This window comes from Ochotona princeps, chromosome 4, assembly GCF_030435755.1.
Source record: "Ochotona princeps isolate mOchPri1 chromosome 4, mOchPri1.hap1, whole genome shotgun sequence".
In the NCBI taxonomy this organism is placed as follows: Eukaryota; Metazoa; Chordata; class Mammalia; order Lagomorpha; family Ochotonidae; genus Ochotona; species Ochotona princeps.
Window position 1 is genome coordinate 4,123,961 of NC_080835.1, and position 26,252 is coordinate 4,150,212.

Sequence of the window (26,252 nt, forward strand, 5' to 3'; positions counted from 1 at the left end):
CCTTGAGCTCCGACTGGGGAGAATAGCACCCGCCTCTCCGGAGCCGGAGTGGGGGTGGGGGGTGGGGAGGAGAGGAGAGTCACATGGGGAAAGGCATTTTTAGCACCCACCTGGCATTCTGTGCGTTTGCTGGGATGTGGGCACCATTCCTTCTCTTCCTAGGCAGATAGCATTCGCCTTGGTTAATGACCTCAGACCTCAAGCCCACTCAGGATAAAGCCAGCCGCGCCAGGCCTAAAAATGTCCACCCCCACCCCCACCCCCCTTAAGACAGTGACTAGGCCAGAATTCTCCGGGTTGATAAATGAGAGGCGCTGAGGCGCGCCGTGATGGCTGTTCGCAGACCTGACTTGTGAGGCGGCCCATCTCCAACGCGCACCATGGAGAGGCTTCGGGAAGGCGAGCCGGCCCACCTGCCCGAAGGCGGACGCGAGAGAAAGCAGGCGGAGGAGAAACATGCCTAGAGAGGGGATGGCCTGGAGGTGGCCCAAGAGGAAAATTTGAAAAAAGGGACCCCACTTCCCGCCCCCGAGGCCGAATCTCAGGATCTACTTCTCACCGGTGAGTGAAGGATTGCGCGACCCGGGGAAATGAGGGAATTAGGGACAAAGGTGCGGCGTCTACGCAGCGGTGTCCACGCACAGCACCCCCCACGCACCCACTGTACGCCGTGGGGCCGGCGGCCGAAGCCAGGAGAACCCGGTCCGGAAGAAGGGTGTCCGCGCGGCAAGGACAGGGATGGAGAGCCGGCGGCCAACGCGTACCGCCTCGGGGAAGGTCAACGACCCAGGCCGGGGAGCCGCACGGGCAGAACCGAGAGGGGCCGCGGTTGCCATGGCGCCGGGCGGGGAGGGAGGAAAGGAGGGGGTGACTCGGGCCCCGCCCCGAGCCCCGCGGGGCCGCGGGTCCAGATGGTCCCGGGCCTCCCGCGGGAGCCGGCGGCCTGCGGCAGGGGGAGGCTATTGTCCTCCTTGGCGGCGCCGCAATCCCGCCGCTCGCGCCCGCGCGCCGCCGCCACGCGCCCTGCCGCCGCCGGCTCCCGCGCGCCCCCCGCGCCGCTCACGCCCCGTGACGGAGCCCGCCCGCCGCTCGCCGCCTGCAACCGGCTGTCGCGGCCGGTCTGAGGGCGCCCGACAGCCGGTGCGCCCCAGCCCCGCGCCCCTCGCCCGGCGCTCCGCACCCAGGTAGGTGCCGGCGCCCCCGCCCGCTTTGTCCCGGCCGGCGGGGCGGCGCGCTTTGTGCAGCCGCGTGCGGACGGCCGGGTCGGGTCGAGGTCCCGGCCGGCCGGAGCCGGGGGTCAGGGAGAAAGGGGGAGCCGGGAGGGAGGCTGCGGTGGCCGGCCCTAGCTCTGCCCCCAGGTCCCTTGGTGTGCCGGCAACTCAGGTCCCGGCGTGAGCGCGGCGCGGGGGCGCGTGGCCGGGGCGGGGGCGGGGGAAGACGCGAGCCCTGCCGGGGCCGAGAGAAGAGTCTGGAAGAGTTGGGCGCTGCTGACGGGCGCGTGAAGGAGTCGGGCTCGACTGGGCTCCGAATGGGGCTGACAGCGCCTCCGAGGCTGCTCCGGCGGTCGCCGGCTCCCGAGCTGCAGACGCACGCGTTCGGGGGCCGTGTCTGCCGGCGTCTGCGAGCTCTCGGTTCCCCGCTCTGAGCTGCGCCCGTGGAAGGCTGCGGGGGTGGCGGGGAGCTGTCTGTGGAGGGGACGGCTTCCACGCTCCACACTCTCCTTCCTGTTCCCAGGCCGTGTGTGGGAGGCGAGGACATGGTTGGCCGTGGTGACAGCCGCACTGACAGGGGGAGCCAGGACCCTTCAGGCAGTGGGGAGGCGGGAGTGTCAGCTGTTTACATGCCCACAGATCCGCCCACGCGGGGCTAGCCAGCTGGACCTCCGGGCCGGGTGGGCGACACGCGCGCTTGGGCTGGGAAGCCACTTCACCTCGTTAACCCCTCCAGGACAAGGCCCCGTGCGAGTCCCAGATGTGGGCTTACCCCCATGTTAGGCTGCTATGCAGCCTCGGCCGTGGGCCGGAGAGACGCCAGTTTTTGCCTCGGCCATGGGCAGGAGAGTCAACTGGGCAGGAAAACGCCAGTTTTCCTTGGAGGTGAAGAGGGCAGCTAGAGTCCCAAGTCTCTGCGTTTGGCTTGAAGTGCGTGACAACATCCCGCGTCTTCAGAGGGAGCTAAGATGGAGCTCAGCTGTATCCCTTGGAGAAACCGATGCAAGCCCAGGCTTCTGGAGGGAGGTGCCAAGGAGAGATTTGTCTAATTCTGTTCCTCACCCCCCCAAATTCAGTGCCACCTGCAGTCCAGTTCCTGAATTCATGGCCAGGGTGGGAGGGATGTCCCTGGGCAGTGGGTGGGGGTGCTGCTGCATGGCTACCCTGTGACCTGGAAGCCCTGAGCTTATCTGTGTTTTTTTTCCCTCTGCCGACACATGCATTTATTCTTTAAATCCACATGATTTTTACTTTGCCGAAGTCCCGGTTTCTTATCCTGCTGCCCGCCCACAGCTGCTCCAGCCCCTCCTCCTCCTCCTCCTCCCCCGTGGCATCTGTGACTCCTGGTGTCAGGGCACCCGCTCTGTCTGTTCCGTTAGTTTCCGAGCCCACTCCGTTTCTTTTCCCCTCTCTCCTCACTCGAGGTTCCCTCAGCAGGGAAGCTGTACTTGACTTTAGCCTCAGCAGGCAGCGAGGTGAGCGTGGGTGCGCTCCTACTCACTGCTGTTCTTGGCCCTCTGAGCTCCCTCAGCCCATTTCACCTGCTGTCGCTGACCTCAGCTCGGGTTGTGCGAGGGAATGGGCTAGAAACACGGTGCAAGTGGTTGTTTAGGCTAGTGGTTAGGATACCTACGTCCCATCCACGTCACAGTGCCCTGGGAGGGAGGGAGCAGTTCTATTCCTGGCTAAGGCAGCCAACTCCAGCTCCCACCAAAGCAGACGCTGTGAGGTAGCCAGCAGTGCCGGTTCAGTGACTGGGTTCCTACCATCCGTGTAAGGAGGCAACTCAGGTGTCATTCCCAGCCTTTGGAGCCATCCTTTAAAAAGACATACACATTCCCAGGTCCGCGCGCCGCCCCCATCTGCCAGATTGAGAAAACTCTGGGGGCAGAGCGTGGGAACCTGGGTTCTTAGCAGTCCTGCACTCCAGCTAGAACAAGTTGGAGACTACCTGGGGACATGCACCTAGACCCCCCCCACCAAAGTCCTGCTGGAAGTGTGGGGCAGAAGTATTTCCCAGACCCCTTTAAGGAGACTTACTCCAAAGTGGACGCGTGTGGTCTGTCTCATTATTGAACACCTCGTATGCAGAAAAGACAGAGGAGTCGGCCATAGGCGTGGAACTCAAGGAGTTAAAAGCAGAGCGAGCGCAGGGACACCTTAAACAGCTGCCTGGATTCCAGGGCGATCTGCGGCAGCAGGCAGCAGCGATAGCTGGCCGGCTCTGGGTTGTGGGAGCCAGGGGAGGCAAGGAATACCTCTGGAGCAGGATGTGGTGAGAGGAGGAATCAGGGAACAAGCCTACCTCTCCGGGATCGCTGTTCCAGCTGTGCGCACCACCGGAGGCAGGGGGCGGCTGCCCTGGAGGCCCCGCCTGGAGCGCCTGGAGCGCTGGTTCTGGCAGGTTCTCCCTGGAGAGCGCACACAGCTGGCAGGAGCTGGCATTCTCTGGCCTGAATGATGTCAGCTCCTGGTGGGGGGCGGGAGGGAGGCTGTTAGCAGCTAAGACTAGGAGGTCCTGCTGAAACTAATCTGGATTAGCTGCTGTGCAGGCCTGTGTGGGCCAGAGTTCAGGAATCCTTCAAGGAGGGAAACAAGTGAGCCGGAGGAGGCTCTGACGGGGTCAGAAGGATGGGGAGCAGAACCCGGCAGGACATGGAGACGCAGGGCCAGAGGCAGAGAATGCATGGCTAAAGAAACAAACAGGATCCATGTAGGCAAGTGTGGGAGCCACGAGGCCATAGCATAGGCCACAGGGCCAGGATGTCAGAGCTTGGAGGCACACAGACGGGGTTGGCAGGGAGAGCTTCGAGCTACAAGGCAATGTGCAAAGGGGTGGAAAGTAATAACCCCACACACGCTGGTGGCCCCTGGGCCTTGGCGACCTAAAGGCAGCAGGGCCTTCCTGGGTGCCCCCTGCACAGAAAGAGCAAAGTGTGTGTATATCATCTCCAACTTGATTTGACAAGAAGGATTTTTAAGATTTATCTATTTTTATCAGAAAGGCAGATTTACAGAGAGAAGGAGAGACAGATTTTCCATCTGCTGGTTCACTCCCCAAATGGTCGCAACAGCCAGAGTTGAGCCAATACGGAGCCAGGAGCTTCTTCAGGACCTCCCATACAGTTGCAGGAGCCCCAGGCTTTGGACCATCCTCTGCTGCTTTCCCAAGCCATAAGCAGGGAGCTGAATGGGAAGTGGAGCAGCCTGGACTAGAAACGTTGCCCATACAGGATGTGGGTACTTGCAGGTAGAGGATTACCCAATTGAGCCACTGTGCCAACCTGACGAGGAATACGGAAGCAGCTGGACTTTTCTGTGGGGAAAGAGCAGGTTGCAGCTCCATGCTATTTCCCCAGACTCATCAGAACCACAGATCCACGGCCCGATAGCCCTGGAGGGTCTGGGTCCCTGGCCTGGATCCCTTGGGAGACCCATGAAGAAGCCGCAGGCAGGACACATGTATGAGGTCCTGAGTTGCTTCTGGGAGGTGGGGCGGGGGAGAGCTGAGCCAGTTTATCAGCAGCATCACATGCTTGACTTCCTGAGGTTTGTCTTCTGTGTAGCGAATGAAGCTTTGGGGCAGGGATGGAAGATGCTGCAAACAGGTTGCTGAAATTGATGCAATCGTTTGGGCAGAAGGTGATCAGGCATGGAGGGACTGTGGCCACATGAGAAGCACAGGCCTGGCCGAAAGTCTCCTGAGCCCATGAGTGGCTTCTCCGCCGGAGAAAGACTCCTGGAGTGGGGTACGACCCTGGGGGGCATGGAAGGTCGGGGGGCACTGAATGTCAGCAGGGAAGGTTTGGGTCCTGGCAGTGTTGGTCCTGGAGCTGAGTGTGAGCATGGACGCTGGCTGGGAAGCCCTCATCGGCAGGGCCCAGCGACACGGGATGAAAATGGGGCCCAAGGGGCGGACGCCTTGCCTGCCCAGCAGCCGAGGGCATGGGTGACTGTCCCCGTTCAGCCTGTGCCTCTTCCCTCAGTGCTCTTTGCTCAGGGTGAGTCAACTCTGCCCTCGAATTTATTTTTATATAAATATTGACAGAACAGATCCAGGGGAATCTGTTGGAGGGAAGTGATGGATTTTGGACAGGAAAGGAATGCAAGGCCTTGGTGGAAACAGGGAATGCTAGGCCCGGAGTCTGGAATCTTTGACCTTGCCCTTCTCCCGCGGGGAGGGGGAGCCCTCCTGCACTGTTTCTCTTTGGGAGGCAGGGAAGGGGCGAGCCACCCTGCTCTCCTAGTGGGTCAGGTGCAGCTTGGCAGAACCAGTTAATGACAGAGGCCGAGTTCCGCCCGCGTGTGCCCATGGGAATGTACCTGCCGCGCTTCGCTAGGACTCGCCTCCCATCATGCCCTCCTCCTCCCCCAAACCACAGGAGAAAATGAAGCATGCCCATACCCTCCTCTCTCTGCAGAGTCACAGACGAGCAAGATTTCAGCCTGGGCCCTGGAAAGTGGTGTGCAGGGTTTAGAAACTTCTAGAAAAGTAAGGGGTATGGAACTGGGGCCCAGTGAAAGTTACAGAACATGCCCCCTCTACATACATATGCCACCATTGCCTTGAGTGGCTGCTGAATTACATAAGAACATTGGGCACTGAAGGGGGAAGGACAAAAACAATCACAGCCATGAACCTGAGTGTTGGTTTTGAGGACACACAGTGTGTTTGCATAAGTCAGACTTTCTAGATGGTGCTGGCAGGCAGGCAGGAGGCAGAACTTACCAGCCCCAGGCCCTACAGGGAGTGGCAGGTGTTGTTGTTTCCTCCCTGGGAAGCCCTTAAGAGATCCTGGGAGGTCAGGACCCTGAACAGGGCTGCGTGGTTCACACAGTATCCCCCAGTGGCCCTCCTGTAGCTGGCTGCTTGGTCCTGAGCCAGGAACCTCAACAGTGCGGGGCAGCTTCCTCCTGTACCAGCAGTGGACCTGGCCTGACCCTGTGATGCGGTGACGCGTGTAAAATGCAGGCACACCCATCATCACTGACTTGACTTGCTTGCTAAGGGTGCTCCAGGAGTAATAGAACGGGGCTGGATGCTCTTTCAAACTGTTCACCTGACCCATCCTTGCCAAACAGCGCACCGGTCTGTCTTGCTGGGGCAGAATTGCTCTCTGAACCTGGGCCTTTTCAGCTCAGATCGACCACGGGGTGCAGGAAGATGTCCCAGGCGGACTGGGGGGGGCTCTGCCTGGAGCCCGTTGCATCTACTGCTCACATTTCTCGAAGCCAGTGCCGCTGTCAGCTGGTGCATGCGTGGGCCCTGTCCTGTCCCTCTGTGGTCTGAGCGACCCCTCCCCACCCGCTCCATGGCTGTGACCCAACACTGCCATCCTCAGCCCTTGCCTCCGGGGAGTGGAGCGGCCCCAGGGCAGGAAGGGAGAAGGCCCCCAGGGGTGGCTCTCACCCACTGGCCATGTCTTCTTCCAGGAGCAGGAAGTCGTCCCCACCATGAGCAGCACTCTGTCGCCCACAGACTTCGACAGCTTGGAGATCCAGGGCCAGTACAGTGACATCAACAACCGCTGGGACCTGCCGGACACCGACTGGGACAATGACAGCAGCTCTGCCCGCCTCTTCGAGCGGTCCCGTATTAAAGCCCTGGCAGGTGAGGTCAGAGAAGGCCAGCGGTGGGGAGGGCAGGAGGGGGCTTCTGGGACGTTGTATGCAAGAATCTCTGCTTCCTAAGCTGGCACCCTCCACCCAGGCAGACCCAGAGCACCCCACCAAACAAGGCCCCAGAGTCTACTTCCTGTTCTCTAGCTGCCTTCCCCTTGCAGCCCAGAGCAGCCAGCTGTGCTCATCCTCGGGCCCTCTCCACTGCTTGGAACAGCTTCCTCCTCCTGTCCCAGGCCTGGGAGTCAAGTTCATCCTTCTGCACTTTTGCTGTCACTTTCTGTCCCCACCCCACCCTGCCTGTGTTGTGTCTCCCTGGATTTCCCATCATTTCCCACACCTGTTCTCCCTCCCCAGCCTGTTCCTTCCACCTGCTGCCCGTGGCTCTCATTATTCTGTGTACCTGTTCCCTGAAGCAGGTTCTCTCTGCCCGTCACCGCCACGGTCCACAGCCAACCGGGCTTGCCCTTGGCCAGCTTGCCTCAGCACCTACCCGGCCTGGCCCTGCCCCGCCTTCGCCCTCCCCTCCAGCCAGGGCGAGTATAAACAAACCCTTCCAGCCCAGCGTGCCTTCCGTGTTCAGCAGGGGGAGGTGTTGTCTTGGCAACCAGAGTGTGCCTGCCACCTGACACCACCGCTGGGCTGGCGTGGGGCTGAGTCACGCACACAGCCAAAGGCCACCCACCCTGCCTGGCCGCCCTTCTCCATCCCACCCTTGGCATTGCTACCAGCCCTCTGCTGAATCGTGGGAAGAGGCTCTGGCCACTGCCACCTGAGAGGTGGGGCTGCTGCCTGGGGGCAGGTGGTCCCCAGGGAAGATTGGCTCCATGCTTGGCACAGGAAGTTTCACAAACACCACAAACACAGCTTCCCCAGTCCCTGGACAAGGCACGCTAGGCATTCTAGACAAACTGTCCAAATCTTGGGATTTTTGGAAAGGACTTGTTCATCAGGCCAGCTTATCTGTGTCCACAGAACACCTGTCACCCAGGACGGTCACTCTGTCCACGTGACACCTGTCACCCAGGATAGTCACTGTGTGTCCATGTGACACCTGCCACCCAGGACTGTCACTGAGTGTCCATGTGACACTTGTCACTCAGGACGGTCACTGTGTGTCCACGTGACACCTGCCACCCAGGACTGTCACTGAGTGTCCATGTGACACCTGTCACTCAGGACGGTCACTCTGTGTCCACGTGACACCTGTCACTCAGGACTTTCACTCAGTACCCACGTAACATGACACCCAGGACTGTCAGCTTTCCTGAGCACACACAGTGCCATTCTCTGCTGGGTTCCTTGTTTCTCTCCAGCCCTAACCTGTGCCCCCTGAAAGGCATTGCTGGTTGGGCTTTGCCCAACCCTGATCTGTGCTTTGGCACAAGTAGATGCCAAATAAATGCTGAAAGAATGAAGATGGGGGAGGGGCACGTGTAGGCTACAAATGACCAGAAGCCAGAGCGCCTGGGGAGACGGGAAGGGAATCTACCCCTCCCCTCCTCATCCCCCCACCCCCTGCCGCCGGCAGTGGGGTACACCTGCCAGCTAGGGCTGGCCTGGCCCAGGAGCAGTGAAGGGGCTGGCCCTGGAGGTAATGGTGACAAATAGAACCCTAGTTTCTGGATGAGGGACCAGAAGTCAACGCCTCGCCGGGCACCTGGCACTGCCGCTGGGAAGGGCAAGCAGCTTTCCTTCCTGGCTTCGTGCTCTTTGCTTTCCAAGCTGGGATTCAAAAACCCAATGACCCGCCTGCAGACCCGCGGCAGCGGGGAGCCAGCCTGGGACCCCGTCGTGGGTTGGGGGGCAGCTCGGGGCCTGAAGGGCGGGTCTGGGGCGCGGCGGATCCCCCTCCGCCCCCGCAGGGCCTGGCCCGGCCCCAGCCGGGCTCCGCCTCCCACCCCTCCCCCGCGCCGTCCGACCTGTTTGTCTGGAGCCGCCTCCGTCTCCCCTCGCCGCCGCCAGGTGCGCGGCGCTCAGTCGCCTCCGGAGCCCGCACGGCCCGTAACTCCTTTCCCACCTCGCTCCTAGAAACTCCCACCTTTTCTCGAACCCTCTGCGCCGGGTTGAACGCCTCTCGGGCGGGCCCCGGGGTTCCAGCGGGGAGGAGGACAGGACCGCTGGCCAGGGCGCTGGGAGCATGCCCTCGGGGCGCCGGGCGCTGTAAGAGACCGCGGCGGGCACCATGCATGGGAGCGGAGTAAGCAGGGTACCCGGGCACGGCCTGAACGGGGCCAGCGAGTTTTACTACGACGCTGTGGAAGGGGCCCATAACCCCGGGGGCCTCCCGCTGTCGCCGGCCGCCTTCATCGACCCGGCTCAGTACGCCAGCGTGCTGGAGGGCCGCTTCAAGCAGCTTCAGGGTGAGCTCCGACCGCAGGGAGTCCGGGGGATATGGGAGAGCGGACTGGCAAGGGCTAGCCTAGGGGCCCACATACCCCGCACTGAGGGCAAAAGGCAAGAGGTTGAATCCGCACGAGACCGGGAGAGGTGGCTGCCCCAGATTCCCACCGGGTGCGTGGAGGGGCACCAGAGGGCCAGGGACCCCAGCGTGTTTGTGCAAGCGTATCTGTGTGGAGAGGGGAGGTGTCGTGGATTTGTACTGATGTTAGACCTTGTAGCTAGTACTTGTCTTGGAACTTTTTCAACATTTCCCCCAACCTCCCCTTTTACCCGACCTGTGTGCCTCAATGACCTCATTGGGTGGGTGTGCCTGGAGTAAGCAGTACTTCTCTGAGCCCAGTCACTGCTGAGGCTCCAGGCTGGTACGGCCTTCAGGCCACCCCCTATCTCCAAAGCAGAGGCCTAGAGCGCCCTGGGCCCCTGCAGGTGCTCCAAGCATCCCACACAGTGGTTAGGGCCCAGGCCTGGCACAGGTACGCTGGCCAGAGGTGAGGCAGGCATGGGCGTGGGGCCGGATGTTCTGGGTGAGGCGCCCAGGAATGTGGGGTGAAGGGGTGAGTCTCTCCCTGGTCTGCTACCTAGACTGAAGCCCCCTGGGCCGGTTCCTTGCCCCAGCCTGTTCCTCCGTGAGGACCCAGCAGAAGGTCTCGTGCCCGGTGGGGGGCATTTCCTTCTCTCTGTGGGTGTTTCTCTGAGGGACCTGGCTGCTCTAGTTCTCTCCCACCATCCAGCCTGGGCTCCCCGCTGCCCAGCATGCCCACCCCCTGACTCTCTGGGATGTCTGTGTCCTGGGGCTGCCCCCACCCTGCATCCACCTGCTTGAACCCAGCCCTGAAATAGAGCCACCTGCCTCTTCCGTCCCTCCTTCTTCTTCCTCATCTGGCTTACCAGCTCACTCCCATGTTTGTGTTTCTTAAATCAGTGATGGATTTTCCTTCTTGTCTCTCAGGACACCCTCCGCTTCCACAGACTTCACTTCTTGTCCCTCAGGACACCCTCCGCTTCCACAGTCCTGCCCTGCCCCGCTTACCCCCCAACCAGGTTGTACTGAAGGAGGGAATAAACGGCCTCATGTCCCTCCCCGCAGATGAGCGCGAAGCCGTGCAGAAGAAAACCTTTACCAAGTGGGTGAACTCGCACCTGGCCCGGGTGACCTGCCGGGTGGGAGATCTGTACAGTGACCTCCGGGATGGGCGCAACCTCCTGAGGCTCCTCGAGGTGCTCTCGGGGGAGACACTGGTGAGCCCTGGTCGGGGTGGGGGCATCAGGCCACAGGGGAGACACTGGTGAGCCCTGGTCGGGGTGGTAAGCGGGGCAGGGCAGGACTGTGGCCATCAGGCCACAGAGAGAGGGGCAATGAGTCCTTGCAGGAGGCTTTGCATAGGCACCCGGCTTCGTGGCCCCCTGGGAACAGTGGTCTCATTGAAAACCTTTCTGTTCCCATCCACTCTGGGTGTGATTAATTCCCTTGGGAATCTTAATCGGCCCAAGGCCGCATCTGTAACCTCACGGCTTTGGCTGGGCAAACTTTGGCCCAGCCCTTGAAGACCGGAGGAAGGAGGGGATAGCTGGGGGAAGGCCTTGCGGCAGGTGCACCCAGGGAGCAGGAGACCCACACCCCATGTCGCTGTGCCCTCTGCCCAGCCAAAACCCACCAAGGGCCGTATGCGGATCCACTGCCTGGAGAATGTGGACAAGGCGCTGCAGTTCCTGAAGGAGCAGAAGGTGCATCTGGAGAACATGGGCTCGCATGACATCGTCGACGGGAACCACCGGCTGACCCTGGGGCTTGTCTGGACCATCATCCTCCGCTTCCAGGTACCAGCAACCTGGTGGACCCCATGCCAAACACAGGTGGCTGCAGGGCAGCCTAAGGAGCTGCTCCCCGCCCCTTCCTCCTAGTCCTACAAGGATGTGGGCACTGTCAGATGTCCAGGCCGGCCTCCCTGCATGCTTCCTGCCCCTGCAGGATGGCCCACAAGGACCACAGGCTCCATAAACCGAGTCCACTGACTCGGCTAGCCTCTCTCGGAAGAACAGCCACACCCCTGCCACCTGTTCCCTCCCAACTGCCCCCCAATACCAGCCATGCTCCGGATAGCCTCCCTCCCCAGAGGAATGCCTCGGCTCCAGTCAGCCATAGCCTGTGGGCCTCACCTGAGCCAGGCAGCTGGCAGCACATGCCCCCTCACCACTTGAAAGAACTGGCGCCTTCCCCTCACCGTTCTGGCTCCACAGCCCCCATCCCTGGGGACCAGTCACTAGCCCAAGTTGCAGTGATTTCCCAAGGCGCGTCTCTTACCTGGGCTTTCCTGCCCTTGATCTCTGAGTTGTTCTGATGGCTGCCGAGGCTGAGGCCCTTGCTTGCCCCCTCCCCGCTGCCCAGATCCAGGACATCAGTGTGGAGACAGAGGACAACAAGGAGAAGAAGTCGGCCAAGGACGCCCTGCTGCTCTGGTGCCAGATGAAGACTGCAGGGTGAGGGGGCCTGGCCAGGAGGGGAGGGTGGGCAGCCTCCAGCAGGGTGCATTCACTGTTGGTCCTCTGTGCTGTGCATGTAGCTATCCCAACGTCAACGTGCACAACTTCACCACAAGCTGGAGGGACGGCCTGGCCTTCAATGCCATTGTACATAAGCACCGGTGAGTCGATGTGTTTTGTGACACCCTAGGGATGAGCTGGGTTCCTTGCCACTCTCGCCACCACCCAGCTGCAGGGCGTGAGCCACCAGCCGGGGCCTGGCATGGAGGACCTGGGGTGGGAAGCCAGGGTGTGGTATAGGGCATTGCGAGGAGCAGCAGTCGGAGTTGGGGTGCAGTGACGCGGCAGCAGGTTCACTTTCCCTCTTGAGGCCCTCACGTGCTCTTGATACCTGTTGGCGCTTCCCTTGCCCAGGCCAGACCTGCTGGATTTTGAGTCCCTGAAGAAGTGTAATGCACACTACAACCTACAGAATGCCTTCAATCTGGCCGAGAAGGAGCTGGGGCTGACCAAGCTGCTTGACCCTGAAGGTAGGGCCAGGCTGCAGGGTTGGGGACCGGCAGGGAAGCGGCTGCCGGGAACTGCCAGGCCGGGCCCTGGGCCCGAGAGAGGACCCCGGAGGAGCGGCTGACTGTCGGGGGCTGCCAGGCTGGCCCGAGAGAGGACCCCAGGGGAGCGGCTGCGGGGGGCTGCCAGGCCGGCCTGAGAGAGGGGAGCGGCTGCGGGGGGCTGCCTGGGCGGGCAGAGAGAGGACCCCAGGGGAGCGGCTGCGGGGGGCTGCCTGGGCGGGCAGAGAGATGACCCTGAGGGAGCAGCTGCGGGGGGCTGCCAGGGCGGGCAGAGAGAGGACCCCAGGGGAGCGGCTGCGGGGGGCTGCCAGGCCGGCCTGAGAGATGGGAGCGGCTGCGGGAGGCTGCCAGGGCGGGCAGAGAGAGGACCCTGAGGGAGCAGCTGCGGGGGGCTGCCAGGGCGGGCAGAGAGAGGACCCCAGGGGAGCGGCTGCGGTAGGCTGCCAGGGCGGGCAGAGAGAGGACCCCAGGGGAGCGGCTGCGGAGGGCTGCCAGGCCGGCCTGAGAGAGGGGAGCGGCTGCGGGGGGCTGCCTGGGCGGGCAGAGAGAGGACCCCAGGGGAGCGGCTGTGGGGGGCTGCCTGGGCGGGCAGAGAGATGACCCTGAGGGAGCAGCTGCGGGGGGCTGCCAGGGCGGGCAGAGAGAGGACCCCAGGGGAGCGGCTGCAGGGGGCTGCCAGGCCGGCCTGAGAGATGGGAGCGGCTGCGGGAGGCTGCCAGGGCGGGCAGAGAGAGGACCCTGAGGGAGCGGCTGTGGGGGGCTGCCAGGCCAAGGCTCCTCTGAGGGAGAAGGGGGCAAGGAGATGGTGCAGAATGAGAGAGTGGCGAGGGCTTACAGGCTTACGAATGCACTGAAAGCACTGTGTGTACTGGAGTCTACATTTTGTAAGGTGACCTTCAGGTGATGAAAACTAGGTCTCCTTTTATTTATTTATTTTTTCTTCAAAAAGGCTGGAGGAAGAATATTCATGGCTAGAAGACCCTCTGACACCCCCGTATACCCTCACCCCAGGCCGTGAGTTAGGTTAGGCCAGTGGCGTGTAGGTCTGTAGTGTGGAACCCAGCCACCTCCTCTCTGCAGGGCGAGGAGTGGTCTTCGTGGTGGCTAAGGGCCCCTGGGGATCTGAGTGGGGCTGCCTGACCTTGAGGTCTCCACTGAGAACTGGCCTTAATGCCCACAGTTCAGCAACAGGTACCAGGCTCTGGCTTTTTGTACCTGACATGCTTTAACTATTGCAGTCCTCACAACGCCCCCTTCAAAAGCGGTACCATTACTATCCTGTTAATGGGAGAGAAGGTCGGGGAATTGGGGTAGGGGGAGCTCCTGAAGATCAGCCAACTTACCCAAGCTGGTGGACCCAAGATTCAAAATCCCCAGAACACATGTCCTTGGCTGCCTCGCTGGCAAAGCAGAGAACTACCTCAGGGCAGGCAGAAGTGGGGAGGAGGGAGGGTCATGGATCCGCATCCTGCTTCCAGCCTCCCCATTTTCCACCCCATTAGTAGCCCCCATCTCCTGTGCCTCTTGAGTTGCAGAGCAACAAGTCTCAACTAACTAGAGGTAGAAGGAGCATTCCAGAAGCCTCGTGGTTATGTGTGGTACAGAAATGAACCTGAGGGGGCGTTTTAGAACCTTCTAGAACTTTCTGGGATCGATTCAGCGGCTCCTGCCTGCCTATGTGCTTTCAGGAGTGGGCAAGTCTCCCTTCCAAATGCTGTAAAGTAGCCTAAGAGAGCCAGGGTTCTCACTTTGTAGTCAGCCACCTGGGCAGCATGGGGGAAGCCCACTTGGCTTGAATGGCTCTCACCTCTGTGGGTGGCCCATGGCCAACCTCAGGGACTGAAGTCAGAGATGGCCATGACCGTGCGTGGCTCCAATCTCTCTCCCCGCTGGGCCTGTTGCTCTCAGTCCATCCCTTGCCATGTCCCTGCCCTGGCATCGACCCTGGGTTTCTAGTCCGTGGGTCCCTGAGCCTGTGCTCCAGCCCCAAGTGGGAATGTCGTTTCAGGTCTTGTCTTTTCTCTCAGCCAATCTTAGCTTTGACTTGGGAGCCCTGGGTGGGAGCCCCTCTCAGGCTTCCAGGCTTGCACTCTGCTTTGTGGAAGAAAGTGAAGTTGTGCTCCAACCACTGCACCCCTGCCCCCAAGGCTTGGGGCAGGTGGCGTCTGCCAGGCAGGTGCACCTTTCTGCCTGACACAGCGGTCCTTTCCTTAGATGTGAATGTGGATCAACCAGATGAGAAGTCCATCATTACCTATGTGGCCACCTACTACCACTACTTCTCCAAGATGAAGGCCCTGGCTGTGGAAGGCAAAAGAATTGGCAAGGTACCCCTGCCGGCGGGACAGGAAGGAAGCCCAGCGCAGGAGCCTCACTCCCCTCCAGCAGGGGGCTGGGCCGGGGACTCCAGACACACACACACGCACGTTCCGGCCTCCTGACCCGCAGGTGCTGGACCACGCCATGGAGGCCGAGCGCCTGGTGGAGAAGTACGAGTCCTTGGCCTCCGAGTTGCTGCAGTGGATCGAGCAGACGATCGTGACCCTCAATGACCGCCAGCTGGCCAACTCCCTGAGCGGTGTCCAGAACCAACTGCAGTCCTTCAATTCCTACCGCACTGTGGAGAAGCCGCCTAAGTAAGTACCCGTCCCCTGCCAAGGTCCCGCCTTGCTGGGGCATGCCCGCCCTGAGCCTCTCGCACCAGGGCAAGCCTCAATTAGGGCAGCCCTGTGGGAGGGAAATCTGGCAACACATAAGTGCAGGCAGCGTGGAGGGAGCTCCCCTCCCCCAGCTCTGAGCACCGGGAACGATCAACACCAGAGCTGCTCCTTAACTTTGCAAAGCGAGCAGCCAGCCATCTTAAAAAAAAAAAAAAAAAAAATCTGTGCCTGCTCTGGCTGTGCCGAGCCTGTGCCTGCTCTGGCTGTGCCGAGTCTGCCTGCTCTGGCTGTACCGAGCCTGTCTGCTTTGGCTGTGCCAAGTCTGCCTGCTCTGGCTGTGCCGAGCCTGTGCCTGCTCTGGCTGTGCCGAGTCTGCCTGCTCTGGCTGTGCCGAGCCTGTGCCTGCTCTGGCTGTGCCGAGTCTGCCTGCTGTGGCTGTGCCGAGCCTGTGCCTGCTCTGGCAGCGCCGAGCCTGCCCGCTGTGGCTGTGCCGAGTCTGCCTGCTTTGGCTGTGCCAAGTCTGCCTGCTGTGGCTGTGCCGAGTCTGTGAGCCATCAGATTCCCAGATACCCCTGGCGGGGTTGGACCTGAGAGCAGGTCAGGTCAGAGTCAGCAGCATAGTGTGGCCAATCATCCGAGCGTCGTAAGTGGCTTGATACCTGGGCATGGTCCGTGCCAGTCCCCTCATTCCCAGCAGACTGTGGGACGCCTGTTCCTGGCATTTGCATTTTTGGCTCATGGAGTTCTGTCAGAGTTCATCTTAGCTTTCAAACTCATGTTTGTTTCGTTTCTTTTAAAGATTTCTTCTTACTTGAAAGGCAGGTTTGGGCCTGGCATGATAGCATAGTGGTTAAAGTCCTCGCCTTGAACATGCCAGGATCCCATATGGGCGCCAGTTCTAATCCCAGCAGCTCCAGTTCCCATCCAGGTCCCTGCCTGTAGCCTGGGAGGGCAGTCAAGGACGGTCCAAAGCTTTGGGATTTTGCACCCACGTGGGAGACCAGGAAGAGGTTCCTAGATCCTGGCTTTGGATCGGCTAAGCTCTAGCCGTTGCAGCCGCTTGGGGAGTGAATCATCGGACGGAAGATCTTCCTCTCTGTCTCTCCTCCTCTCTGTATATCTGCCTTTCAATAAAAATAAATAAATCTTAAAAGAAAGAAAGAAACAAAGAAAGGCAGGTTTACAACAGAGGAAAGAAAGAGAGGTCTTCCACCTACTGGTTTGCTCCCAAATGGCCACAGTGGCCAGAGCTAGCCTGATCTGAAGCCAGGAACCTAGAGCCTCTTGCAGGTCTCCCAAGCAGGTACAGAGGCCTGTGGGCTTGGGCCGTCCTCTGCTGCCTAGCCAGGCCACAAGCAGGGGGTTAGATCAGAAGTGGAGCAGCCGGGACTCAAACCTGCATCCATGTGGGATGCTCTCACCACAGGCAGAGGATTAACCTGTTACACCACGGCGCCAGCCCTGAAACAAATGTTAATCCAGAAGACACCTCTTCTGATCCATTCCAGGGAGGGACTCGAGATGCTTCCCTTGGTCTCAGAAAGCCCTCTTCCGGGCCTCAAACAAAGCTGTAGCTTCAAGGATGTTTACGACACGGTGTCTGTAAACAAATAACTAGTCAGAGGGGTCCAGCAATCTCTCGAGGAAATGTCTTTGCTGGCTTGGAAAGATGGTTCTGAGAAGCCGAGCCAAGCGGCAGGAGATGGGAGAGGGCTCTGTGGGCAACAGAGACCCAAGAATCTGGGATCTGAGAGCCGGAGGGTGAATCCTCACCTGCCACTTTGTAGTTGTGGTCATTGAGCTGGTGGACCTGGCTAGCTGCGGCCACAAGTCCTGTGGGACTTTGAGAGCATGCGCAGCTTTTGTGAGAAGGAGGGGAGCGCGCGGAAGATGCTCTCTGATCGTGACCCCCAGGTTCACCGAGAAAGGGAACCTGGAAGTGCTGCTGTTCACCATCCAGAGCAAGCTGCGTGCCAACAACCAGAAGGTGTATGCGCCCCGCGAGGGCCGGCTCATCTCCGACATCAACAAGGTGAGCGGGCGGCCCCTGCACCCGGACTGCCTGGCCTCCGCCAGGCCTTCCCGCCCCACGTGACGCCTGCATCCCTGCTTGCACATAAGCCCATCTCTTCTGACCAACTTCCCGTACAAAGACATGTGAGGAAACTACGCCCCAGGTCTCGTACATGGTCCAAGAGGTCCCCAGCTCCCGTTTCCTTGCTTCTGTCCTATTCACAAATGATGTCACAAAAGTCATGAATCCCACACAGTCCCACCACAGCAGGCCGATCTGACAGTTCTCGTCATCCATGTGCCCTCTGGCCCTGGTAGAGGGGGCTGACAGTGACCTCCGGCAGCCCTCCTCCCCCACCCTTCCCTTTGCTTCGTTGCCCACAAAGACATTACATGGGCCGCCCTCCTGGCTCCCCCGGACTGGGCATCGTGGGAATCACCTGTGGCCCGATCCCCACCGACTCCCACCTACTTGCCCCAGCCCTCTGCCTCTGACCCAGCCCCCCTGGCACACTCAGGCCTGGGAGCGGCTGGAGAAGGCGGAACATGAGCGTGAGCTGGCTCTGCGTACGGAGCTGATCCGTCAGGAGAAGCTGGAGCAGCTGGCCGCCCGCTTCGACCGCAAGGCCGCCATGCGAGAGACATGGCTCAGTGAGAACCAGCGCCTCGTATCGCAGGTGAGGGTGTGGAGGGGAGAGGCAGGGGTGGCCAGAGAGCCCCCAGGGCGGGGAGGACAGTGGTCACGGGTCTCGGGGGGAGGGAAGGAGCGAAAGAAGCAGTGCCCGTTGCCCCCACGTTCTCCCGTCCCCCCTGCCTCCAGGATAACTTTGGGCTGGAGCTGGCGGCCGTGGAGGCGGCAGTGCGCAAGCACGAGGCCATTGAGACCGACATCGTGGCCTACAGTGGCCGGGTACAGGCAGTGGACGCCGTGGCCGCGGAGCTGGCCGCAGAGCGCTACCACGACATCAAACGCATCGCCGCGCGGCAGCACAACGTGGCGCGGCTCTGGGACTTCCTGCGGGAGATGGTGGCTGCCCGACGGGAGCGGCTGCTGCTGAGCCTTGAGCTGCACAAGGTGCTTCAGGACCTGGTCTACCTCATGGACTGGATGGAGGAGATGAAGGTACGCCGGGCAGGGTGGAGGGGAGGAAGGTTCCTGTTCTGAAGTGGCCCCTAGATGCCTGCAGTGGCTAGGAGCTATGCCGAGCCAAAGCCAGTCCATTTCTTCCATGTGGGTGGTGGGCACTCAACAGCTCGAGCCATCCTCACTGCCTCTCAGAGTGTGAGTCCTGAGAAAGTTGGAGTTAGGATGCTGGGTATCGAACCCGGGTCCTTGTGTGTGGGTGACGTATGTCCTGACAAGTGTCTTAACTGCTCGGCTGAATCAACCCAGCCCTGTGTGAAGCTTTTCACATGGTCACTTGGGCAGCTAAGTGAATAGATTTCCCATGTGGGAACACAGAGCATAGCTGGGCTTGCCGTCTTCCAGGCAAAAGGTGGACGTGTGGCTAGAGCTGGGAAGGGCTCGCCGAAGGGTGCTGGGGCTGGAGCCGTGGAGGCGTCAGGTGATCCTGGGAAGAATGGGAGAAAACTGGAAAGGAGGGGCAGTGAAGCCAGGGGCCAAAAGGAAGGCTGGAGTGTACCTGTGTGTGTGTGTTCCGAGGTGCCCGTCTGGGACACAGCGAGAACCACTGGAGATGTTCAGAGGGAAGCGGGGAGGTTAGTGTGTGCATGCTTGCTTGGCCTAGCAGGGTGAGCCGGGGTGGGGCAACCTGGGCCACTCAGGTAGCCTCGCTGTGCCCCACAGGGTCGGCTGCAGTCCCAGGACCTGGGCAAGCACCTGGCCGGCGTGGAGGACCTGCTGCAGCTGCACGAGCTGGTGGAAGCCGACATTGCTGCGCAGGCCGAGCGAGTGCGTGCAGTCAGTGGCTCAGCCCTGCGCTTCTGCGACCCAGGGAAAGGTGAGGGCCGGCTGGTAGGAGAGTCCCCCAGAGTGCGGGAAGGTAGAGGGACAGGTGGGTGATGGCTGGAGCCAGCTAAAAAGGCCTGCTGCTCCGGCCAGCAGAGCCAGTAATGTGGACACAGAGAGGGTCTGGGGATGAAGCACCGACAGGAGACGAGTGATGGTGGAAGTCTTGTGAAGTCTCCCTTTATTGCTCGTTTACCTCTCCTTATATACTCTCCCCGCCTCCTCATTTAGCAAGAGATTGGATACAGATGAGTCCAATAGTCTAGGTGTTTTTAGCTACAACCCCACTTCCTGTTCCTGCCCATCCAAGGAGCACTAATCATCTCCTTAGCCCACAAGAGCCTGGGAGTGACCGACGCCTTCCTCTGCTTGTGACCATTTCAGAGTACCGACCCTGTGATCCGCAGCTGGTGCGGGAGCGTGTGGCCGCCCTGGAGCAGAGCTATGAGGCGCTGTGCGAGCTGGCGGCCGCCCGCCGGGCCCGGCTGCAGGAGTCCCGGCGCCTCTGGCGGTTCCTGTGGGAGGTGGGCGAGGCCGAGGCCTGGGTGCGGGAGCAGCAGCACCTCTTGGCTTCGGCCGACACTGGCCGGGACCTGACTGGAGTCCTCCGCCTGCTGAACAAGCACGCGGCCCTGCGAGGCGAGATGAGCGGGCGCCTGGGGCCCCTGAAGCTCACCCTGGAGCAGGGCCGGCAGCTGGTGGCCGAGGGCCACCCAGGAGCCAGCCAGGCTGCGGGCCGCGCTGCGGAGCTCCAGGGGCAGTGGGAGCGGCTGGAGGCCCTGGCCGAGGAGCGCGCCGAGCGGCTGTCGCAGGCCGCCGGCCTCTACCAGTTCCAGGCCGATGCCAACGACATGGAGGCCTGGCTGCTGGATGCCCTGCGCCTGGTGTCCAGCCCCGAGCTGGGGCACGACGAGTTCTCCACACAGGCCCTGGCCAGGCAGCACCGCGCCCTGGAGGAGGAGATCCGAGGCCATAGGCCCACCCTGGAGGCCCTGAAGGAGCAGGCCGCTGCCCTGCCAGCTACCCTGAGCCACGAGGCTGAGGTGCAGGGCCGGGTGCCCGCGCTGGAGCAGCATTACGAGGAGCTGCAGACCCAGGCAGGCGAGCGGGCCCGGGCCCTGGAGGCAGCCCTGGCGTTGTACACCATGCTCAGTGAGGCTGGCGCCTGCGGGCTCTGGGTGGAGGAGAAGGAGCAGTGGCTGAACGGGCTGGCCCTGCCGGAGCGCCTGGAGGACCTGGAGGTGGTACAGCAGAGGTAGGGCCTGCAGGCCCCCATAGGGGCAGCCTCGGGGGCGGGGGCAGCATCCCTGGGGCAATTGCCTTGCTGAGAGTCCCTAAGCCATGCTGTGGGATTGATGCCATCAGAGCGTGGCATCTTTGGGGGGATGTCCCAGAGCCGACCCCCACAAACACTGAGGGATCCCTGTGTTCAGAGGTAGAACGTCCTGCCATGGACCCTGGCCCCATTCTCACTCCATCTTTCAGCAGTGGACCCCACCCCATCATTCCACCCTGTAGGTTTTTTGTTTGGGTTTTTTTGTTTTGTTTTTAGATTTGTTTATTCTACTTGAAAGAGCTAGAGAGAGAGGAAGAGAGAGAGATTTTTCATCCTCTATTTCATTTCTCTAAATGGTTGCAACAGCCAAAGCTGGGCTGTTCCAAAGCCAGGAGCCAGAAAATTCTTCTAGGTCTCCCACCTGAGTGCAGGGTCCCCAGGCTTTGAGCTGTCCTCCACAGCTTTCCCAGGCCACAACAGGGAGCTGGATGGGAAGTGGAGCAGCTAGAGTTAGAACTGGCGTCCCCTACAGGATGCCAGCACCACAGGTGGAGGATTAGCAGGGTGTGCCACTGTGCTGGCCCCAGAAGAGAACGTCTTAAAGCCCTCTGGAGTGCAAGGACATGTTTCTTTTAGAACCGCAACACCACTGTCCCCACACAGGACAAAATGCACAGCTCCAGGTCAGCCTAGAGTCAGCTTTCCTGGTTCAGTTTGAAGAGGTCATTCAGAGGTTTTGTTTTGGCTCCTGGGACAGCCCTAAGGGTGAACCAAACTACAGCCGTTGGGTGCAGTCTGGCCTGTGGCCTGTGTTTGTAAATAAAGTTTTATTGGAACAGCCACACTCACTCACTCGCTGACCCATCCTACCAAGGCTGCTTTCATGCCATCCGCAGAGTTGGCTGACTACCCCAGAGCCTGGCTCTCCAAGCCTCAAATATTTACTAAAGATAGGCATCCATCCTTCCGGTCAAATGGGCCATGTCCCTGGGAGAAGAGACATGTCCCTTCACCCCTCTGTTCCCCTGCCCCTTCTTTGTCTTAACACAGCTTAGCAGGGCACAGGGGAACTCCCGGGGGGCATGGCTCTCTGATCTGGGCTCTAGCTAGACGTTTTCCTGACCTTTAACCTGTTCCTGACCTTAACTTTCTCATTTTCAACAAAGGCTTTTCTCCTGCTTGTTTTTGGGGAGCCAGGTTGTGGGGGTGCCCCTTCCTCAACTCACACTCTGGGCTGAGTGGGCCCTGAGATGCGTGTGCATGAGCCTCTATGAGAAGGCTTGGGGTACCTGGAGCTATCGAAGGGACTGAGGGGGTCTTGGGGGCCTGAGTGTGCCACTGCCCCTCACCGTTCATGGCCAGCTCTGCTGCCCCCTCAGGTTTGAGACCCTGGAGCCGGAAATGAACGCCCTGGCAGCACGCATAAGTGCTGTGAACGACATTGCTGAGCAGCTGCTGAGAGCCAACCCCCCGAACCCCGAGCGCATCGTCAGTACCCAGGAGCAGCTCAACCACAGGTGGGCTGGGGCCGCTCCAGGGAGGGAGGGAGCCCCCCAAAACATGCTTGGGCCCAGGAGATACGATGAAAGGTGGGGGAAAGGAGGCCTCACCAGGGTGGTGCGGCGCAGCAGCCTCCTTGGTACCAAAGCAGAGACAGGTGCACAGGGAATCTCCCAGGGGTTGGGAGAGAAGCAGAAAGCCCCGGAGCTCCTGGCTATCCCCACAGCCAGGACGGACTGATAGGCGGGCCAGGTCCAGCCAGCAGTGGCACACCCTGGCTCCTCCTCCTGCCAGGTGGCAGCAGTTCCGGTCCCTGGCAGATGGCAAGAAGGCAGCCCTTATGTCCGCCCTGAGCATCCAGAACTACTACCTGGAGTGCACCGAGACCCAGTCATGGATGAGGGAGAAGACCAAAGTCATCGAGTCCACCCAGGGCCTGGGCAATGACCTGGCCGGGGTCCTGGCCTTGCAGCGCAAGCTAGCCGGCACCGAGCGCGACCTGGAGGCCATCGCCGCCCGTGTGGGGGAACTGACCCGAGAGGCCAACGCTTTGGCTGCTGGCCACCCGGCCCAAGCCTCCGCCATCACCGCCCGGCTGGGAGAGGTGCAGGCGGGCTGGGAGGACCTCAGGGCCACCATGCGGCGTCGAGAGGAGTCGCTGGGCGAGGCGCGGCGGCTGCAGGACTTCCTGCGCAGCTTGGATGACTTCCAGGCCTGGCTGGGCCGCACGCAGACCGCTGTGGCCTCCGATGAAGGGCCGGCCACCCTTCCCGAGGCCGAGGCCCTCCTGGCCCAGCATGCGGCCCTGCGGGGAGAGGTGGAGAGGGCCCGGGGCGAGTACAGCCGGCTGCGGACCCTGGGCGAAGAGGTGACCCGGGACCAGGCCGACCCCCAGTGTCTCTTCTTGCGCCAGCGGCTAGAAGCCCTAGGGACTGGCTGGGAAGAGCTGGGCCGCATGTGGGAGAGCCGGCAAGGCCGCCTGGCACAGGCGCATGGCTTCCAGGGGTTCCTGCGAGATGCACGCCAGGCCGAAGGTGTGCTCAGCAGCCAGGTGAGCACACAGGAAACGAGCTGGCTGGAGGGTGGGGAGCGAGTCGACTGGGGCACAATGCCAGTAGGTGCGGTAGTCAAAGAAGTGGCGAGAGGCAAGAACATGGTAGCAGAAGAATGTGAGCTAATTAAAAAAAAAAAAGGATGGACCGTGACTGACCAGACTGGCTTCCGGAGAACCCCAGAGCCTGGTTGGTCCGGGCAAAGGGCATGTGTCGGGCAGGGATCTTGTAAGGTTACATTAGAGCTGAAATGCCCGCTGCTCAGTAGGCTGACCACGCCTCTCCCATGGTCAGCCACGCAGAGATCAGTGCTGTGTCACAGTGCAGGTTTGCGGGCTGGGAGCCATTGGCCACTGTGTGCAACCCAGGCACACAGTGGGCGCTGCCTTTCTGGGGTGCAACACCTGAGCCCAGTTGCCAGGCACAGCTAAGCAGGACAGGATCCAGCTCAGCTCCCTGGGAAACCCCCCATTCCCACTCCGCCTTCAGCGCCACTCAGCCCAGCTGCCTGTCCCTGGGTTCCCCACAGCCCCCATCTCAGGTATCTCCCCTTTCTGGGGTAGCCCTTCCTCCAGGCGGCATTGGTGCCCCAATAGCTCTTTGCACCCCTATGCAGGAATACGTCCTGTCCCACACGGAGATGCCAGGGACGCTGCAGGCTGCTGACGCCGCCATCAAAAAACTGGAAGATTTTCTGAGTACTATGGACGCCAACGGGGAGCGCATCCGTGGGCTGCTGGAGGCCGGGCGCCAGCTGGTGTCGGAGGGCAACATCCATGCCGAGAAGATCCGGGAGAAGGCAGGCTCCATCGAAAACAGGTGTGAGGAGGCTCAGGGGGCAGCCCCTAGGGGACATGGCTTGGGTGGACCACAGGCGGTGATCCCTGCCCCCCCCCTCTGCAGCAGGTGGGAAGACTGCATTCCTGGGAGGTTCTGTGCCCCCAGGGGAGGGAGGGGACTTAGGGCACTGTGTGTATGGAGGCGGGGGTCACACGGAGGTGGGGGCTGTCACTGCAGACACCGGACGAACCAGCAAGCCGTGCAGGAACTCCTGAGTCGGCTGCGGGACAATCGCGAGCAGCAGTGTTTCCTGCAGGACTGCCATGAGGTAAGGAGGCACGCTCCGCCTTAGCCACGCCTGCCCCACAACCCCAGGGCCCAGGAGCCTTGTACGCAATGGTGTCTCACACACGCTCCCTAGGCCTCGTGGCTTCTCCCAGCCCCCATGCGTCCCCCGACACCCCCAGCCGCGTCACACTTGGGGTTCTGCCCTTGCCCACCTTTGAAATATCTTCCACTGTCTCCCCTCCCTCGCTTCCTCGGCTTGCTGCAGCTGAAACTGTGGATAGATGAGAAGATGCTCACAGCCCAGGATGTGTCCTATGACGAAGCCCGCAACCTGCACACCAAGTGGCAGAAGCACCAGGCGTTCATGGCCGAGCTGGCTGCTAACAAGGACTGGCTGGACAAGGTGGACAAGGTGAGCTGGTGGGGGAGCAGAGCGGTGCACAGTCCATCCTGGCTGGTGTGCAGGGTTCCCTCAGGGCCAGAGACCCACTGTGGGCCCCTGGGACCAACACTTCTAGCTGGGTAAGAACCAGTGTCTTAGGGCTGATTCTAGGACTGCCTAAAGAAGGTAGAGGTTGGTAAAGGGCCGGACTGTGGCTTCAGTCGCACTGGGCCAGAGCGGGATGGTGACACGCTTCAGCGGTGTCTGCCAGCTCCCACATCACATGGTTTCTGCAGCGACTACTCATTCCACCTCAGCAGCGCGGAGTTGGCTGTGGATACCCCGGAAGCCAATGCATGTTACTGTTCCAGTAAAACTTTATTTACAAGAGCAAGTGGGGGCCATACGTGGCCCATGGTCCGTGGGTTAGCAGCTCTTGGTTTTGAGGCTGTGTACCGTGGGACTTGGTTCTTCCTCATCCCCCAGCTCCTTCCTGTTTGTGTGGTGTTCCAGGAAAGGTTTTACCTGCTAGAGGTCCAGGGGCTACAGAACAGGTGCGCTCCCTCCCTCGAGGGTGTGATGGCACTGTTCCCTTTGCCCATTTGTTTAGTAAATGCCCCCTCGTTACGTGCACAGCCTGCTGTGGGGCCCATGCGCCCTGGCCCAGAGGTGGCCACATAGAGAGATGGTGCCATCCAGTCCGAAGCAGAACATGAGTGCTGTTGGGGCTAAGCAGAGAGCAGATGTGGGAGATGGAGAAGGCGGTGGTTCCCAGGGCCGCCCACGAGGGCAGGGGAGGAAGAGAACATGGGGGACTGTGACCAGGCAGATGTGAGGAAGTGGGGACCCGGCTGGGAGCAGGAGGGGCGGGCCATCCGCCGAGAGCAAGGCCTGTGGGAAAGGGGCCGCAGGGATGAGAGGGTGGCAAGACCAGGTGCCGGGCTCAGTCAGGAAACGCCCTGTCCTCCCTCCCGAGTTGGCACATGCTTGGCTGACAGAGTGGTGGGCCTGAGGGTGTTGAAGCTGCCTAGGCTGGGCCGGCTTTGCTGCTCTCTATCCGGAAGCCTGCAGGCAGTGTCTGGGTTTGTGTTTCACTGGGAGCGGACTTAAAGCAAGGGTTTAAGTGGAAGTGGGATATGTGCATGGTGGTCCCAGGGAACAGCGAGGGGGAGCAGGGAGACTGGGGAGATGAGAAGGAGAAGAGAAGGGGGGTCAGTGACGGGCACTCAGTGGTGCCAGCCACGCAGGGCAGTGGGAGGTGTGTTGTACCAGGGCCCCGAGGGACAGCATGGTGCAGGCAGCTGCCGAGCCCAGCCCAAGCAGGAGGACGCTGCCAAGTACGCGTCTGCGCGCCTGCTCCCTGCCTGTCGGGGCGGAGAGCTGCTCTCACGCAGGTCAGCAGAGCACCGCTGCTTCACCCCTGTTGGGGTGCAGTCCTAGTTCTTCTGCTTCTGAGCTGGCTTCCTGTTAGTGTGCGTGGGAGGGCAGCCCATGAAAACCCTGACACCTAGGCCCCTGGCACCCACACCAGAGATCCAGCTGGCTTCTGGGCTTCTGGGCTCCTGGCTTCAGCCTGGCCACAGCCTGGCTGGTGCAGCCGGTTGGAGGATGGATGGAAGGGGGAACTGAGCTGCCCTAGATCGTGGTGCGGGGAATTGAGAAACAGGAAATGAGAGCAAATCCTGAGGGTCCCACGTGCGGCCTAACCCTGGAAACCACCAACGCTGGAGGTACATGCAGATTGCAATGGCTTCTTTTTCTGATATTTTTAAAGATTGATTGATTTATTTATTTAAAAGGCAGCGCTACAGAGAGAGAGAGACAGAGAAAGATCCTGCATCCACCAGTTCACTCCCCAAATGTCTGCAACGGTCAGAGCTGAGCTGACCCAAAGCAAGGAGCCAGGAGCTTCTTCTGGGAAGCCCATGTGAGTGCAGGGTCCCAAGGCTTTGAGCCATCCTCCACTGCCTTCCCAGGTCAGAAACAGGGAACTGGATGGGAAGTGGAGCAGCCAGGACACAAACTGGTGTCCATATAGGATGCCAGCGC

At 61.0% G+C, this 26,252-nt stretch overlaps 1 protein-coding gene across 2 annotated transcripts in view; it reads left to right on the plus strand.

Moving 5' to 3' along the window:
* The first annotated feature begins 347 nt into the window (after window positions 1-347).
* SPTBN2 (spectrin beta, non-erythrocytic 2) overlaps window positions 348-26,252 on the plus strand; it is a 35,258-nt gene continuing 9,353 nt past the window's right edge. Inside the window, exons 1-19 of one of the 2 annotated variants that reach the window (XM_058662751.1) lie at window positions 348-561; window positions 6,645-6,822; window positions 10,321-10,472; window positions 10,878-11,051; window positions 11,620-11,711; window positions 11,795-11,875; window positions 12,129-12,244; window positions 14,498-14,610; window positions 14,732-14,919; window positions 16,858-16,975; window positions 17,475-17,633; window positions 17,777-18,079; window positions 18,764-18,917; window positions 19,310-20,180; window positions 21,581-21,718; window positions 21,996-22,752; window positions 23,370-23,572; window positions 23,771-23,861; window positions 24,087-24,233. In XM_058662751.1, the coding sequence (XP_058518734.1) occupies window positions 6,666-6,822; window positions 10,321-10,472; window positions 10,878-11,051; window positions 11,620-11,711; window positions 11,795-11,875; window positions 12,129-12,244; window positions 14,498-14,610; window positions 14,732-14,919; window positions 16,858-16,975; window positions 17,475-17,633; window positions 17,777-18,079; window positions 18,764-18,917; window positions 19,310-20,180; window positions 21,581-21,718; window positions 21,996-22,752; window positions 23,370-23,572; window positions 23,771-23,861; window positions 24,087-24,233 (4,014 nt within the window). In that variant the 5' untranslated portion in view covers window positions 348-561; window positions 6,645-6,665. Of the gene's footprint in view, window positions 562-936; window positions 1,185-6,644; window positions 6,823-10,320; window positions 10,473-10,877; window positions 11,052-11,619; window positions 11,712-11,794; window positions 11,876-12,128; window positions 12,245-14,497; window positions 14,611-14,731; window positions 14,920-16,857; window positions 16,976-17,474; window positions 17,634-17,776; window positions 18,080-18,763; window positions 18,918-19,309; window positions 20,181-21,580; window positions 21,719-21,995; window positions 22,753-23,369; window positions 23,573-23,770; window positions 23,862-24,086; window positions 24,234-26,252 lie in introns of those variants that run through there. The other variant, XM_058662750.1, reaches the window with a different exon arrangement.